The 15937-nt window shown below is 43.9% G+C and overlaps 1 protein-coding gene across 1 annotated transcript; it reads right to left on the reverse strand.

Annotated features, from left to right (window-relative positions):
• Window positions 1-54: 54 nt before the first annotated feature.
• LOC143185186 (putative chitinase 10) lies at window positions 55-11911 on the reverse strand. The gene is made up of 27 exons (XM_076387965.1): window positions 11598-11911; window positions 11263-11522; window positions 10771-10824; window positions 10079-10695; window positions 9631-9816; window positions 9397-9541; window positions 8936-9295; window positions 8366-8856; window positions 7781-8300; window positions 7396-7723; window positions 7062-7285; window positions 6611-6972; window positions 6080-6400; window positions 5843-6011; window positions 5557-5768; window positions 5144-5480; window positions 4659-5063; window positions 4082-4369; window positions 3794-4005; window positions 3408-3686; window positions 3134-3319; window positions 2780-3068; window positions 2299-2657; window positions 1773-2195; window positions 1224-1700; window positions 948-1073; window positions 55-875 (listed from the first exon to the last, which is right to left on the reverse strand). Exons 1-27 carry the CDS (start codon window positions 11909-11911, stop codon window positions 717-719), a joined length of 8103 nt encoding a protein of 2700 aa, XP_076244080.1. The 3' UTR covers window positions 55-716.
• Window positions 11912-15937: the final 4026 nt, after the last annotated feature.

A 15937-nucleotide genomic window follows, 5' to 3' on the forward strand; every position in this document is an offset into this window, starting at 1 on the left:
TTCCTCCTCTTGTGGTAAAAAAATTCCATGTACGTCATTCAGAAGAGTTTTCACGATAGCACTGTTTATTTGGGGAAATTTTTCCTCGCGCTGTACAAATTCAGCGTATTTCTAACTCGCTATCTATTTTTCCATATTTTTCTCCTTTTTTGTTTACGCCTTCCCAAGATGAACTTGAGGAACTGTTACATACGAGTTACATAATACGAATACTGGATACCACGATGAATCGAACTGTTGTACAAGTACGTTATCTCTTGATTCGACGTTCATAATAATTCATTACGTTTGTAATGAATGGACTTATTCGCTAAAGATTAGAAAAATAGAAGTTCGTCTCCGTGACAGGACAGCCTGTCTCCAAAGTTCAAGCGCGAAGTCACAATTACCATTCACACGTTCACAAGTAAACGTAGGGGATCGTAGGAGTGACAAGATTAAAATTAGTATTTGAATCGTTTTAATCGTGTTACTCCCATTTAGATCAAGGCGACAGTGGCGTTTGTGGCTCTCTCCTCGGTCACTTAGTCATTTTTCCACTTGCAATCGAGGAAGATAGAGTCTACGTAACGAGTGAGGTCATACTGTACTGCTACTTTCCTAAACGATCTAAAGATTTATCGAGACCCATGATAGTCGAGCGCAGCGTTCGATGATCGTCGTTTTCAGTCGTGAGCCGTCTACGTTTTCCTCGAGCTACGTGTGGGAACTTCTTCTCAAGTGCAGTCCATTCGTGGATCCCTTTTCCCTTTCACCCCCTGACTCAGCGCCGTCAGCAGAGGGTACTTCCCGCAAGTGCAATAATCCTTGAAGTCGTCCAGATCCAGGGACCACATCATAGCGCCGCCGAGGTTGAGATCGCTTATCAATTCAGCCTAGCAGAAACATGCAAGTGCCTCATTAATAACCATGCGATTGGAAATAAAAATTAAGAACGTGCTCATTACCTTCTGCATCACACTGGACACATCGTCGTAGCTGACCCATTGATCACCTTTCGTGGCATAAGGTCCAACTAGGTTTTTGGAACTTTTGCCAGCCAGCCATCCTTTGTTTTTCACGTTATCGCATATCTACAAACACAAACATTCCTCAAATACAAGAATATTATGAACCTTTTCAGAGTTTTTATCTTCGACAGACTTATTTGCAGCAGGGATTTAGGTTGTATACGCTGTTTTCGTTACTTTATCATATCGTCATCAATAAACAGAGGTTCATACTTCATAGTACGCGAGGACGCCAGCCGATTTCGTGAATTCCCCTGGACGACCAGGTCCAGAGGCTTCTACGTTGAAGACAGGTGCCTCGGTTGCCAGAGGCTTCCTGGATAGCGTGAAACTCTGTCCATAGGCTGGTACACCCAGCAGAAGCTTGCTTGAGGGTACTCCTCTTTCGAGCCAATAGGTCATCGAATAGTTCACGGTCAGATGATTTGTTTGATCACTAGGATCTCTGTAAAGTGGAGCTACATGGCCTGTTTTGCTCTCCCAGGGTCCATGATAGTCGTAGCTCATCACACCGATCCAGTCCAGGTAATTCACCAGTGCTGGGACATTGTAAGCCATGTCGATGACTTCTCTGCTTGCTGACACAGCAGCAGACAGGAGTAAGCTTCTTGGTTCGAAGACAAAGTTCAATTCTTTTAATAAGAGAGCGAATGCTTCTCTGTCACTGGGTGGTCCACGAAGGCAATCGACCTAAAATCACAGTGACATTCATTCTCTGTGATTTGTTAGGAAATATGGATAGATGTTTGTTGATACAATTACCTGCCAGCAAACAGGGTACTCCCAAATGAGGTCGAGTCCATCGAACCCAAGATCCTCGATGTACTGCGCGGCATGACGCGCGAATCTCTGTCGTTCTAGAGGACTGTGAGCTATCCTACTGTATTTGTCACCTTTGGAATCTTCCCAGCCTCCTAGACCCAGCAGAACCTTCAGGCCTGCTTTCTGTTTATAATCAACTAGTTTGTAGAGAAATTCCTTCTGCTCGCTGTCTGCTAGATTCTGTATAGTTAATTGTTCTGGATCTAAAGTAGCTGGTCCATAAACGATATGAGTACACGCATCCAGCTCGATGTCCTCTGGTAAAAATTTGCCTGCATTGGGTCGTTTCTGTGCCCATTTCATGAGATAACAAACGATCTTTTTTTCTTCTTGCTTGGCGATCAAAGGCAGGAATTCATTGGTCTGTAAAGTAAGACATTTTTGTATGAAGGAAATTTCTGTATGGGACATTATCTATATTTGGTCTTTAATTTAGACGCTTGGTAGCAATTTGGAGCATTTCTACCTTAAGCTGCGTTTCCTTGCATTTAGTGTTCTCTGGCCAGTCGCAACGATCCTCGTTCCAATAGAGGCCAGGTGGGCAAGCATGCTCGGTCAGTCTACCAAAGTTGCATAAGTAATACTTGGAGCAATCTCTCTTGTGAGGGATGAATATGCGACCATGACAGTCTTCAGGCAGGGCTACTGGCGGTGGAAGTTCACCGACTACTATTTCAACAGTGTCATCGATATCAGAAGTTGAATCTGTGGATGTTGATGATGGAGGCAAGTAGGTTGGCCTTGGGGAAGTCGTGGCTTCCCAGCTCGGTCGTTCAGAAGTCGTTGGCTCAGTGGGTAATTCATCTAAGTCGACCGATACGATTTCTAATCAGAAAACATGGAAAAATCGTATCTGAATTATTTCGAATAAAAGGATGAACTTAAGTAAGATAGGAAGTCAAAGTTCAAGGTCTGACATACAGATAAGATTACTATTCAATGATTACCATTTGCTATTGGACACAAGGGGCCTTTGGGATAGTCCCTCAGTACTCTGTTCATAGTTCTCAGAAGCGGGCTCGGCTCACAACCGCATCTGTTCTTGAAATCGTCTAAATCGAGAGCCCACACCATGCCCCCAGCTAAGCCAAGGTCTTTTATTAATTCTGCTTTCAGCTTTATCTGCTTAGCGTCGTCGAAGCTGACCCACTGGTCGCCTTTGTAAGCGTATGGTCCGATACGTCTTTCCTTGTCTTCGACCACGGTCCAGCCCTTCTTCAGAGTCCTCTCGCAGATCTGTGACAACCAGAGAGTAGAAAATATTCGAAGAAGAAAATATATAAAGCGAATGAAGCACTTACTTCATAATAGGACAGAAAACCTCTGGCTCTAGTCGCTTCCCCAGCTTCACCTCCTCCATAAGTAGGTGCGTTCAACCCTCTTTGACTCCTCTCTGCCAAGGAAAATGACTGTCCATATAAGGGTGCTCCCATGACGAGTTTCTCAGGCGGAGCACCTTTTTCCATCCAGTAATGCATCGAAAAGTTCTGTAAGATGAGTTCAACCAGAGTAGGACGGTATTCTAATCAGGTAAAAATAGTTCCATGAGAGTAGTCAAGGTTTCTAGAAACGTACTGCATTGAAGGTCGGCTCCCAGTCGTTGGGCAGCGCGTACAGAGGCGCTACGTGACCAGTTTTTTTATCCCACTGGCCGTGGTAGTCGTAGGTCATGACGGATATCCAATCTAAATATTTCGCCAAGGTGGGAACATCGTAGCCTGCATCTATCACGCGTTTGCTTGGCGAAACTGCCGAGGATAACAGTAGTCCTTTCGGTTTAAAGGCTTCGCTTAGTTCTTTCACGAAACTAGCAAAGGCCTCTTTGTCAGAGGCTGGACCTTTCTTACAATCCACCTGAAATTTATTAAATCAATAAGTAATTATTAATTATTAACATTGGGTTAAATAATCGAAAATAGTCAAATGTTTTTCCATCGACTGTATATCTAATAACTCTTTACCTGCCAGCATACTGGGTATTCCCAGTCCAAGTCCAACCCTTCAAATTCGTATTTCTCAATAAATTGTATGACGTTTTCAATGAATTTTCGCCTGGCTGATGGAGAATTCACTAAACGACTGTATTTGTCACCAGCGGAGTCGTTCCAGCCACCGATAGCCATCAATACCTTTATTCCCTTCGACTTTAGCGCTGCTATTCTCTCGTAGAATTCTAAAAATAATTAACAATACTAAATATACTGCGCAAGGATTGAGATTGGTAGAAGAAATGAATTCTGTTAATTCACTGTTGTCTATGTCGGCCCATGGGTCATGGGATTTGATGGTCAGTTGGGATCCATCAAGCACAGCGAAACCGTAGAGGACATGAGTACACAGATTAACATCTATGTCCTCTGGCAAGAATTTCCCTCCTTCCTGTCTGTACCAAGCCCAGTTTGTGAAGTAGCAAATCACTTTGTATTGATCTGTAAGTTCCACTTCATCTGTTGAAGTTGATGATGGAATAGGTACTGTTGTAGGTTCTGCCATAGGTGTAGTTTCTTCTGACTCCTCTTCACTTGATGGACCCTCAGCTAGAAATGAAAAAAAGTTCTATCTTGACTGCTCTCTTGCTTTAGAGGGAGAATTTACTTTTTTCTTGATAAAAAATCGATTTTTTAAAGATTTTTTATCGAAGAAACTATATTGTAAATTATTTTCAGTCTCTCTTGAGTATATATGCTTAAACATACGATAAAAATATCTAGGAAGGCTTTCTTTCTTTTTCGTTAATAAAAGATCTTAAAGAAATCAATTTTTTACTAACACAAAAAGAAATTCCCTACTTAAGGAGGAAAATAGGGGAATAAGAATGTATCTTACGTTCATTTTCTTCATCAGAAGGTTCAGCTAGCACCCTTTGAAGAGTATGCATCAGTGGATGAGACCCTTCACCACACCGACCACGGAAATCATCGAGATCCAAAGCCCACACCATACCACCTCCCAGGCCCATGTCCCTGACGTATTGAGCTTTCCTCTTGATCATGTCTGCGTCGTCGAAGCTCACCCATTGGTTTCCTTTATAAGCATACGGTCCCATCCTATGTTGAGGGTCTTGGACAATCGTCCAACCATGATTTTTAACTCTATCGCAGATTTCGTAATAGGACAAGAATCCAGAAGCTCTGGTGAACTCTCCAGCTTGTCCACCACTGGCAGGAACATTTAGGCCTGTTCCTGCACTTGGGTCGTTTATGGAGAACGACTGCCCATATAATGGCATTCCTAGAATTTATTTAACCAATGGTAAAATCAGTATTCGAAGATGTTACTGAATTTAAATAACTTTTCGAGAAAGTAATTACCCATAACAATGCTGCGTCGAGGAGCACCCTTCGCTATCCAATAATTAATCGAGTAATTAGCGTTGAAGTAGTAGTAGTCGTCGTCTGGGTGAGCATAGAGTGGCGCAACGTGGCCAGTCTTCTTGTCCCACTGGCCATGGAAATCGTAAGTCATCACTGCAATCCAGTCCAGGTATTTAGCCAAGGCTGGAACGTCGTAGCCTTTGTCTATTACTTGTTTACTGGGAGATACTGCCGAGGAGAGCAGCAATCCTCTCGGTTTCAGCTTGCTACTCAGCTCTTTGAGCAACGCTGCAAAGCCCTGCTTGTCTGAAGAGGGACCTTTATTACAGTCAACCTGTGACAAGAGTAGAAAATCAATTTTCCATTACTCTGGTTACCACATCAGTCAATCTTTACAAAACTCCACATACCTGCCAGCAGACAGGGTACTCCCAGTCCAAATCCAAGCCATCGAAGTCATACTTCTCTAGGAACTGAACTGCATGAGTTATAAACTTCTTTCTAGCGGATGGGTTATTCACCAGACGGCTGTATTTATCCCCAGCAGAGTCGTTCCAGCCTCCCAGAGCAAGTAACACTTTCAGTCCTCGTTTCTTGTAAGCGACAACTCGTTCATAGAAGCCTGAAGCAAAGTTGGTGCAATAAAATATGTTATAAAGAAAGATGAGAATATAAGAATAGAAAGTGACTACGTACGGTTATCGTAATCAGCCCAGGAGTCGTGAGCCTTGATCGTGAGCTCTGAGTAATCGAGAACAGCGAATCCGTAAACGATGTGCGTGCACAAAGTATGATCGATGTTCTCTGGGATGTAACGACCGACACCTCGTCGATACCAGGCCCAGTTTGTGAAGTAACACACGACCTGGTGAAGTAAAATTATTTACAGTGCCTGTACTACTTCTGCTCTACTTTATCTTTGAGTTATTTTACCTTATAGTACCCAGAAAGTGGGGAAACTTCATCAGGATCTATTGTGTCTGTCGGTAGGGTACTCGTAGCTTGAGTAGTGCTAGGTTCCCACGGCTTCTCTGTAGTAGAGGAGACTGGTTTGGGTGGTATGGAGGGTTCCTCGATTTCAGTCGATTCCAAGTCGTCCTGACAATTAGCGCGGGCTGGCCAGTCGCATATATGACTTTGCTTGTTGAAGTGCAACCCTGGAGCGCAGTGGAACACCTCATGCCGACCCCACAGGCAGGCTCGATAGCTTTCACAGTCTCCTGGAACGCTGGTGTAGCTGCCAGGAATGCATGGCTAAACCAAATAACAACTAATTAATTGTGCCACTAATTATAAAACTGGTTTAAGTAAACAATCGAAAGAACTTATATTATTTTATAGTGTAACTCGAAGCAACACCGAATTAGTGACAAATCCAGTTTTTTAAATCCAATTTTGACGTAGACTATTTTCAATTACAATTATCTACATAAAGATCCTCTTCAAAAAATAAATCTCACTCACACTAGACTTTGCATTGGCAGCGATCAACGATGCACTTTTCGCAGGCTTCTCAACACAAGGGTTCTTGAATGCCCAGTCACACATGCTCTTCTCCTTGTTCCAATTCAGTCCAGGCCCACACTGCTGCGAGATTAGATTTCCATTCACACAGACTAAGAAATTCGTACAGGAATCTGGGTAAGGGTAGTACTGTCCATGTTCACAACTTTTGCCACTGGTAATCGGATGAAGAGTGGATGGACGTTGTGTACTGCTCTGCGTGGATGACCAAATGGACGTGGTTGGTTTCTTGGGTGTGGTGCTTCTTGTAGTAGTTGTGGTCTTCATAGTAGTGCTCCATGTTGGCTTGTGTGTAGTAGAATCTAGCCAAATACATCCCAGATTATATTTCTCTCGCTGATCGCTAGAAAAGTCTGTTTCAATGCTTCAAGCTAACAAGAACAAACATTACCAGTTCCTGGCTGACACTTCGCCGTTGCTGGCCAGTCGCAGATGCCTCGACTCGCGTCCCAGTGTAGTCCAGGCGCGCACTGTTCGCGTTTCAATTCACCTAGCACGCATCTAAAATAATTACCACAGTTATCAGGGTCTGGGATGTATTCTCCAGTTGCGCAGGGGATTGCTGGTCTCTCTGGAGACTCTGTAACCTCAACAGTCGACTCCTCGGTGGGTGGCCTACGATATTCAACGATTAGTGTGATGAAAAAGACTAAAGTAAAAGCACTAAGGTAAAAACATACTTCGTTGTAGTCCAAGACCATGAAACACTCGAAGACTGGGTCCACGAGGTACTTGAAGGCTGGGTCCACGAAATACTTGAAGACTGGGTCGAAGTACTCGATGGTTGGGTCCACGACAACGTGCTGCTCTTCGTCGTAGACTCTGGCTGCTTGCTAGGTTTCGTGCTCCAAGTCCAACTCGGCCAGGTCGTCGTTGGAGTCGTGGTGCTTGGTTTCTCGGACCAACTTGGCCACGTGGTTGGTTTCGCCATCGGCGTGGTGGAATGAGGATGTTCTGCAGCAGCATCGCTGTGAGTCGTCAGCGTTGGGGGCTGTGGTGTGACTGGTTCAGCTGGTCGTCGACAATCTTGGGTGGGTTTCGTTTTCAGACGTCCTGTGGAAGGGGATCTTTTATAATTCTGCTATGCTTCAAGGTTTGATATGTACCTACCTAAAGCTCGGTTTATGGCTTTTAATAGCGGGAAGGATTCCTCGCAGCAGCGATTCGAGAAATCGTCCAGGTCTACTGTCCACATTGTGGCTCCACCGTAACCACTTTGTAATATGTACTCTCCCTTCGCCGAAATGTTTTCTGTATTGTCGTAACCCACCCACTGGTCCTTGGAATAGGCACTTGGTCCTAGAAAAAAATATTTGAATAGTAAATATGGTATCGTGTAAACTCTATACGAAGAGTAAGTACAGTAAGTACCCCATGGAATATATTTTAATGGTTCCCTACCTGAACCTTGCTTCCACCCTTTGTTCTTGAGCCTATCACAAATTTCGTAGTACGCTAACATGCCAGGCTGTCTGGTGAATTCCCCTGGAGTTCCAGGACCCGTTGCAGGGTCGCCAAGACCGATCAAACTTTCGCTGGACAGTCTATAAGTCTGTCCATAAAGAGGAATGCCTACCAAGAGTTTCGATTTTTCTGCACCTAAGTCAGCGAGGTAGTTCATCGTGGAATTCTGCAAAATTAGATTAGTTAAAGTAACTAATAGCTTAACACTCATCATACATTTCCAAAACTTACGACGTTGTAATAAGGATTAGTGTCGGTAGGGGTGCCAAACAAGGGCGACAAGTGTCCTGTCTTTGCCTCCCAAGCACCATGGTAGTCGTACGTCATGACTGAAAGGAAGTCAACAGCCTTAGAAATCTTCTCCACCTCGTATGCTCTGTCAATAACTTCCTTGTACCCTGACAGCGCGACTGCCAACACGAGTCTAGGTTTTTGCTCGTCAAACTCAGCCCTCAATTCCTGTATCAACTTAGTGAAGTTTGGTTTGTCGGAGTCTGGACCCTTTCTGCAGTCGCTCTGCCAGCATTTGGGGTAATTCCATTCAACAGAAAGACCGTCGAAGTTGTATTTTTTTAAGAAGCTTATCGTGGAGGCGATGAATTTGCGACGAGAAGCTGCGCTGCTTATCAGGCGGGAATATTTGTCACCAGCACTGTCAGTCCAACCTCCGATAGCTATCAGCACTCTAGATCCCTTGATCGACGTGATTCGATCGTAAAGATCTGGAAAGATTTCATGATAATCTCTTCGACAGACTCTAATCCATTTGATAAGAAGAAACAAAATAATTTATGCAATTACTGTGTTCTATGTCGGCCCAGGGGTCAAACGGCTGGAGTAGTAGGGTGTCAGGGTTCAATCCAGCAAAGGCGTAAATTATGTCAGTGCACAGATGCGAGTCCAGTCGTTCTGGTACAAACATTCCATCCTCTTTCCGATACAGAGACCACGAGGTGAGATAACAGACCACGAGTGGTCTTGTATCCACAGAATTTTCTAAGTTCTGCAGTTGTTCAATTTCTCCTAAATCTGTCTGAGTGTCATCCTCCTGGACCCGATCTCTTTGTCCAGGTTTACAGATTTCTGAGGTCACCTTCGTGCAACGACCATCGACAGGGTTGAAGAATTTCCCCTGTCCACAATTGCCATGATACTGTACACCTGATAAAGAACGAAGATATTGTAGTTTATGGGAAACTGGACAGTGTTTGAGTTAAGACTGCGTGTAAAAAGTTTCACTTGACAATGGCGATTGTCACTACCTTCGTGACAGGAATAGAATCCAGAGCAGTTATCTGGGTCGCTGAAGAGACCATTTGTCGAACAGTTCTTTAATTGCGATTCATCATAGAGTCCTATCGACTCGGTTGCAGCGTTCAGCATCGGCCAAGGATTTCCACAGATACCCTGAAAACATAAAACATTAAGAATAATACAATACTGTAAAATATTAAACCTAACATAATAGTATCGAGTTCAGTAGGAAGAGTATTTACCTGAAAGTCGTCCAAATCGAGAGACCACAAGGAAACCCCGCCAAGCCCTGCTGACCTAACGTAAGCCACTTTTATTCTGACCATCAGTGTGTCCTCATAACCGATCCATTGGTCTCCACGTTTTATATAAGGTCCCTCTTCATCTCTGCCAGAAACCCATAATCCATCTTCTAATTTCTCACAAACCTTACAATCAAACACAAAAGTCCTATTCAAAGACACTGTACATTAAATAAAGGGGATGGAATTATCTAAAGATAATTACGGTGCAAATTATCTGAAGGTAATTACAGTGTAAATTATCTGAAGATAATAAAAGTATAAATTCTCTGAAAGATGAGAATATTGCAGAGAATAATAATCGCATTCTAAATACTAATTTTTTTAGAATTAAAATAATTTTCAGTGACGACTTTCATAGAATAACTAATAGACAGAAGCTATTTACTTCATAATAGGCTAGCCTTCCATATTTCTGCTTAGCATAAACATCGTCCATTCCTGGTCCAATAATAGGCGCGCCAACATCGGTGGAATTTCCAAACTTCAGCGTGTACCCTTGCCCAAATATGGGAAGGCCAAGTACGATCTTCGACCTCAGCTCACGAGGGATCCAATCGATCCATCTGTTCGTCACACGGGCAACATATTTCAAAGGCGCTGGATGAAGCGCCAGTTTCTCTCTCCTGAACTGGGGGCTTTCTCGCCAAGCTCGTAGGAGGACCAGATCCACAACGGAAGGGATCTCTGGGTCCACTGGATCCTCTGGCCTCTGAGTCACAGCTAGAACATAATCATTCCCAGCGAAAGACTTCTTGATAGCTTTGAGCAGAAGCTTCAAGTCGCTCGAGTGCTCTGATGAGCCTTCCCAATCGATTTCAACGCCGTCGAGATCGTGGTCTCGCAGGAAGCTTAGTATAGATTTGGCCAGTCTTTCACAATGAAGAGAACAGTGGTTCTTGACTGCTTCATCGAATAGCTTTCCTCTATTGGGAACTGCAATCGACACCAGCACTCGCAACGCTGGGTCCCTCGACCGATGTCCCGTTACCGCCTTATATCCACCTGTGCGAATTGTTTTGGAATAAATTAACGGGATCCGATTTTTATTGTTTCTTTACTGTCTGCTTTATGCTTTACCCTTGATCTCATCGTACTCGGGGTCCCTCGATGCGATAACCAATTTTTCCGGATCTGAAAGTGTCAGAATGATTTACTGAGCAATTCAGAGATTAAGAGCTGCTGTGACCAAACTGGGCGCACCGACGCCGACGCTGAGGTCTCTATACAGAGTGCTCGGCTATAGATGGAGCGAATTCAAGGGGTGATTCTAGAATAGTGAATCTTCTTTAAATAAACTATGGATTTTTATGCATTTATACAAAATTTCAATGACCAAAAAGGTACAAAATCCATATAATATAATAAAATGTAGAAATTGTAGGAAGATAAATATAGTGTATGATATCTGAAGAGTGAATCAGGTCTTCAAGTAGTTTCCATTTCTCTAATACAAGAAATTTACAATCTATTTATAAGCTCCTTAGTCTATTTACTATACGCTGAAATAATTCTGTTTACTACCCCTTCAATTTCTCTTCACTCATAGTCGAGCAGTCATCAATCACCTACCCAAAGTGGCTGCCGAGTATATCAGGTAGGAGCATTTATGGTCAGGCACAGCCTGAGGGGACAAGGAGAACGGCTCTATCCTATGAACGGCGCTGGAGTCCAAGTAGCATATCACTTTCGGCTCAACGATCTGCTGCGTCCTGGTCAGGGTCGGCGGTGCCAGCGGCTCGATCCAAATTGATTCATGGTCGACGCTGGTCCCGAAGAACGGAGTCCCCCGATGCTCCACAGCGTCCCTTAAGGGCACTCGTCCACCAGGCCTGCGAAACCTTATAATTATCCACTCGCTCCCACTTCAGTTCAGGAGCATCGAGATTGTACTTTCTGACACTGACTCCCTGATATCCTGCAGAAGTAGGCTGCCACCTTGAAAATTGATCGCGTTCGAGGGCAACGCCTCGACCGCGTCACGCAATGGGTATCTGTGGGATCCATACTCCTCGTGGGTCACTGGACCCTCTAACGTGTTGAACATTGGGGGACTCTCCACGGCGCCCCTTTGGAACGGGGGGGGATCGATCACTTCTGCGTCCACTTCCACTTGGCTCGGGTCCCATGGAGGTGGTGGTGGCACCTCGTGGATCGACACTCGATACGACGGGCCCGCTGCCACCAAGCTCGCCAATGCCAAAATGAGCCAACTGGACATCTACAAAATAATGGATACTACAGTTCGTGAGCTGGACCAAGGTCTGCTGCTGTGACTCTTTTTACTTTGGAGGAAACTGCGGAGGTAAGGGACAGAGAAGATTAATTACATTTTCTTAAAGAAACTTGATTCATTGAGGAGGCGTGTTTACTCGAGAGTGCAGCTCGAGGGTCAAGTTCGTCATTGGTATGTAATACTGAGAGTCCCTTAGTATAACCACGCTGCTATGTTCCCTGTAACTCGATATTATTTATAAGGAAAAGGTGTTCCCTCTGGCATACATTTTTGAGAGGACAATTCCTTGTACGTTACTCTGGAGAGTCAAATTGAGCAGCAGACGGAAAATCTGGGAATATGATAGCTTTAAATAGACATAATTTAAAAAAATTAAGTAATGATCATCCCCACCAGGTGATCAGAAATTTAAAAGATGTATTACAGAAACCTTCGGCTCGCATCGAAGGGATTCATTTAAGGATTATTTACTCTAATAAGCGATCATACAGCAGCTAAACTGTTTGTACATTCAATAATCCCTTCCTCTTAATCCGCAGATGATCGTTTACGCCAAAGTGCCTCTTTAAATAATATCAATGGAGATGTCGATAATTCGACGTTTAAAAGGCCAGGTATCAGCCGACCCCAGTTGTTGCAATAAGATCTCAATTAAACGCGACAACAAAACTCCCCGACAAGTACATACAACTGTTTCACGCAGAATTAAATGATAGCAGGTGATGGGGGTGTCAGGCGAACCGGTGATTAATTCTCTGACGGGATGCAGTCGACAGGCCGAGCTGCATCGCGTGGATCTGCGATTTCGCGAACGTGTGAGTGTGTGCACGCGACCCACCAAACCTGTCCTGCAATCTGAACACGCGTGCACCGGAAAAGAAAAATATAGAACAAGGTGTGCTCGGCATGACGAGAGCCTCGGCCTTCGATAATTGGGCTCGGCCAAGTTCAATCATAATAATGACCAGTTGCGCGCCATTGCTGAAGAAATGACCGACATTACTGCGACATGTCCACCTGAAGGTTCTTTTTATGATACTTCGTCTTGAGTATCCACGAATTTTGTGACCACTCCTACGTTTGAGTCTTCAGAACAACCTACAATTATTCTTAAAAAATCCTTTACAGAAAGTCTTCAACGCCTGACCGCTTCGAAAAGATCACATTTGTTCAAATTAGGTCTACTTAAAGCTACCATTTGAGTTTGAGAGTAAAATTATAGCGAGTTTCTTTACGTAAGAGGCTTCTCAAATTTTCTGTTCACATTTGAATCTATCTCTTCAAAGCAACTTAAAGAATCATTCTCAAATCCTTCACAGGGATCCTTAAACGCGAGACTACTTAAAAAAGAAGAACGCAGACTTCAAATTCGCCTCGCCCATCAATGGCAATGTTAGCTATTGTGTAACTTCGTCGACCTTCTCAGGGTTAAATCAGTCCCCGTTGACAGAGCCATTGGCGAATTTCTTTTTCTTTCTCGGCGGCGCAGAGTAAACTCCAAACCTCCTGAGAACGAGCCAAGAAAAGGAGAAAAGAGATGAGCAAACAAACTCGCAGTGTTCTTTCAAGGAAGACGTTCCCTTGGAATTTGCCTAGAACTCGAAACCTTGGCACCCGCGTGCCTCGACTCGGATGGTACCTCGCGATCGCACAATAGAGTCACGAAATCGAAATTCATACGGTCGCCCGCGCTGATTCACTCGAGGACAAAGACCACTGTTCGGATCCTCTGTCGGTGGTGTTCCGCCGTTCAAAATGCGAGGCTCGTAGGTGGAGGCGGAGGTCCGACGGAGGACAATGTCTGAATGGCACGCTCCTCTCGATCGCTATTTCCGATAACGTTCGCAATCTCGTTCGACACTCGTGCCATCGTTTGCTCGAGGAAGTTCAGCGCGTAAAATGAAAACAGTACGAGATTATCTTAACATGCCTGAATTAATGACCAAGCAGAAAGCCCCTTGATCGTTGCATTGTCTTTCGGCTCTATATCTTATCGGTAACAAGTGTGTTCCAGTGGCGATGAATGTCGGCCGCGTCGAGGCGAGATCTTGATCGGGAACGCGGCAATTAACAGCGCTCACGGAGAGAGTAAATATGAATCTTAATCTCGTTCGATGATCGATGAGTAAACATTTGCGTGTTCCTTATGGTGAGTCTTATGTAAATGAATCTGTCGATAAATGAGGATAATGTAGAGTATAAACTGCTTTTTATGGAAGTGTTTTTTTTTTAAGGTTTAAGAGATTAAATATCGGGACAGAAGAAAAAATGGATTTACACTGATCTATCATTATATGGGCCGTTTTTTTTACAGGAAAACAGTGTAAGTCGACTTTTCTTCCTGCCACTAGTAATTACACTGTTTTCATAAAAAAAAACAGGCAATATAATGATAGACAGTGTAAGGCCCCTTTTCCTTTTATCGAGATATTTAAGATTTGAGATCCTTAAAAAAAAGCAATATGGTGTATCAGTGTATGAATTGTTTATTATGAAGACAAACTGTGATAAGTAGATTGCGGATTATTATGCATTTATGGGGAATTTTAATAAGCAAGAAAGCACAGAGTCCATATACCATACATTTGCAAAAATGTTTTTTTCTAACTGTGCTTATAAATATAACATTTTGCACAAATATCCGCAATCTACTCACCATAGAAAATCAGAGAAGAATTCAGAATCCAAGCCAGCGAACAATATTAAAACACAAAAATTCTGTTCCCTGAAGCACCGCGAGGAAAAAAAAACTCGCAAGCAGAAACGACACCAAGACTCGCCGAGAATCGTCTGGATATCGATAGGACGAACCTTAGTCCGAAACAAGAAGCGGATGGACGTTCTCCCTCAGAGCGTGTCCAATTGTCTTGGTTGAGGAATAGTCAATCCACCGAAGCGTCAATGGCACCTGGTCAGACTGCACTGACCGATGATTGAGAAGCCTGTGATCGGCCACCTCTGGACACTTCTCCTCCTCCTGCTGCCGCCTCGTATGGCCAGGAGGTCCGTGATGAATTTTTAAAAGCACACACCACCCGCCTCGCGGGGAGGGCTAACTTGCATGAATCTGGTATTCCGAACGCGCGAGGACGCCCATATATACCTACTCCATCGCCTGGGACCCCTCGACCCGCACCCTACAGACCCTGTCTCCACCGTCCTTGACCACGAGAACACACCGTGTACGTACACTAATTCCCCTGAGTCTGATACACCTCGTGGCGACATTTTAAAAGCTGATCTTTTGTGTGCGTGATCCTGCACCCGTGCACCCGGACACCTTCCAAGCCGCCCAGCCCCGCCATTTCTAGCGACCACTCTGCCGACGTTGGACGTTCCCAGTGTTCGATCCTCTTTTACTCTGCGGTCTTGACCCCTGGTACCTTTCCCGTATTTTCCTTCGATAAATTCATTTGGAGAAGCCTTCGGTGGAGACAGTCGTAACGAGTGCGCTGATTTATCGAACCAGTCAGCCTCTGGTACACAAGGGTTAATGCGCAGTTGCTCACCCTCGATCGGTTTGCGTTTGTCCGTGAGGTCTCAATGGGAGCTGAAATGATAGAGGAGTTTAGAGACACGCGTGCTTTGAGATGGAATAATAGTTGAAGAATAAGAGTAATTAGGTGCAGGACGTCTTTTTTGGTTACCCTACTCTGTGAACGGGGGCCATTTGTATCTGATATGTTTCTTGGAGGGTAAATGTGTCTAAAGAATGTGAAAAAATTTGTGTAGCTTCTTCAAATATTCCTAATTGAGATTTGAATAAAAAACTATGCACAAACTCTTTGTATTTTTTTCCAAGGATTTATGTTTGTAAATAAACAATAGTATTAGTGACCAAAAAACTTTGTTTTGACTTATTTTATCTACTACATTCTTGATTTCTATTTTTTTTCGTCCTTGCTGCAACACTGACGAGGTCAGTGCAAGGAGTAAGAAGAGGAGATTAATCTGTGTCAATTGTCTATACTATAAATCTGTTCCCCTATTAATCACATAACGAAACACTGC

This window comes from Calliopsis andreniformis, chromosome 10, assembly GCF_051401765.1.
Source record: "Calliopsis andreniformis isolate RMS-2024a chromosome 10, iyCalAndr_principal, whole genome shotgun sequence".
Taxonomy (NCBI): Eukaryota; Metazoa; Arthropoda; class Insecta; order Hymenoptera; family Andrenidae; genus Calliopsis; species Calliopsis andreniformis.

Excerpts from the sequence above, each read along its gene's own strand:
- LOC143185186 (XM_076387965.1), bottom strand. The coding sequence starts at position 11,911 with ATGTCCAGTTGGCTCATTTTGGCATTGGCGAGCTTGGTGGCAGCGGGC. Across the intron at positions 1,701-1,772 it reads AGTACCCTGTTTGCTGGCAG|GTCGATTGCCTTCGTGGACC; the intron begins GTAATTGTATCA and ends CTGTGATTTTAG. Across the intron at positions 1,074-1,223 it reads GCGTCCTCGCGTACTATGAA|ATATGCGATAACGTGAAAAA; the intron begins GTATGAACCTCT and ends TTGTGTTTGTAG.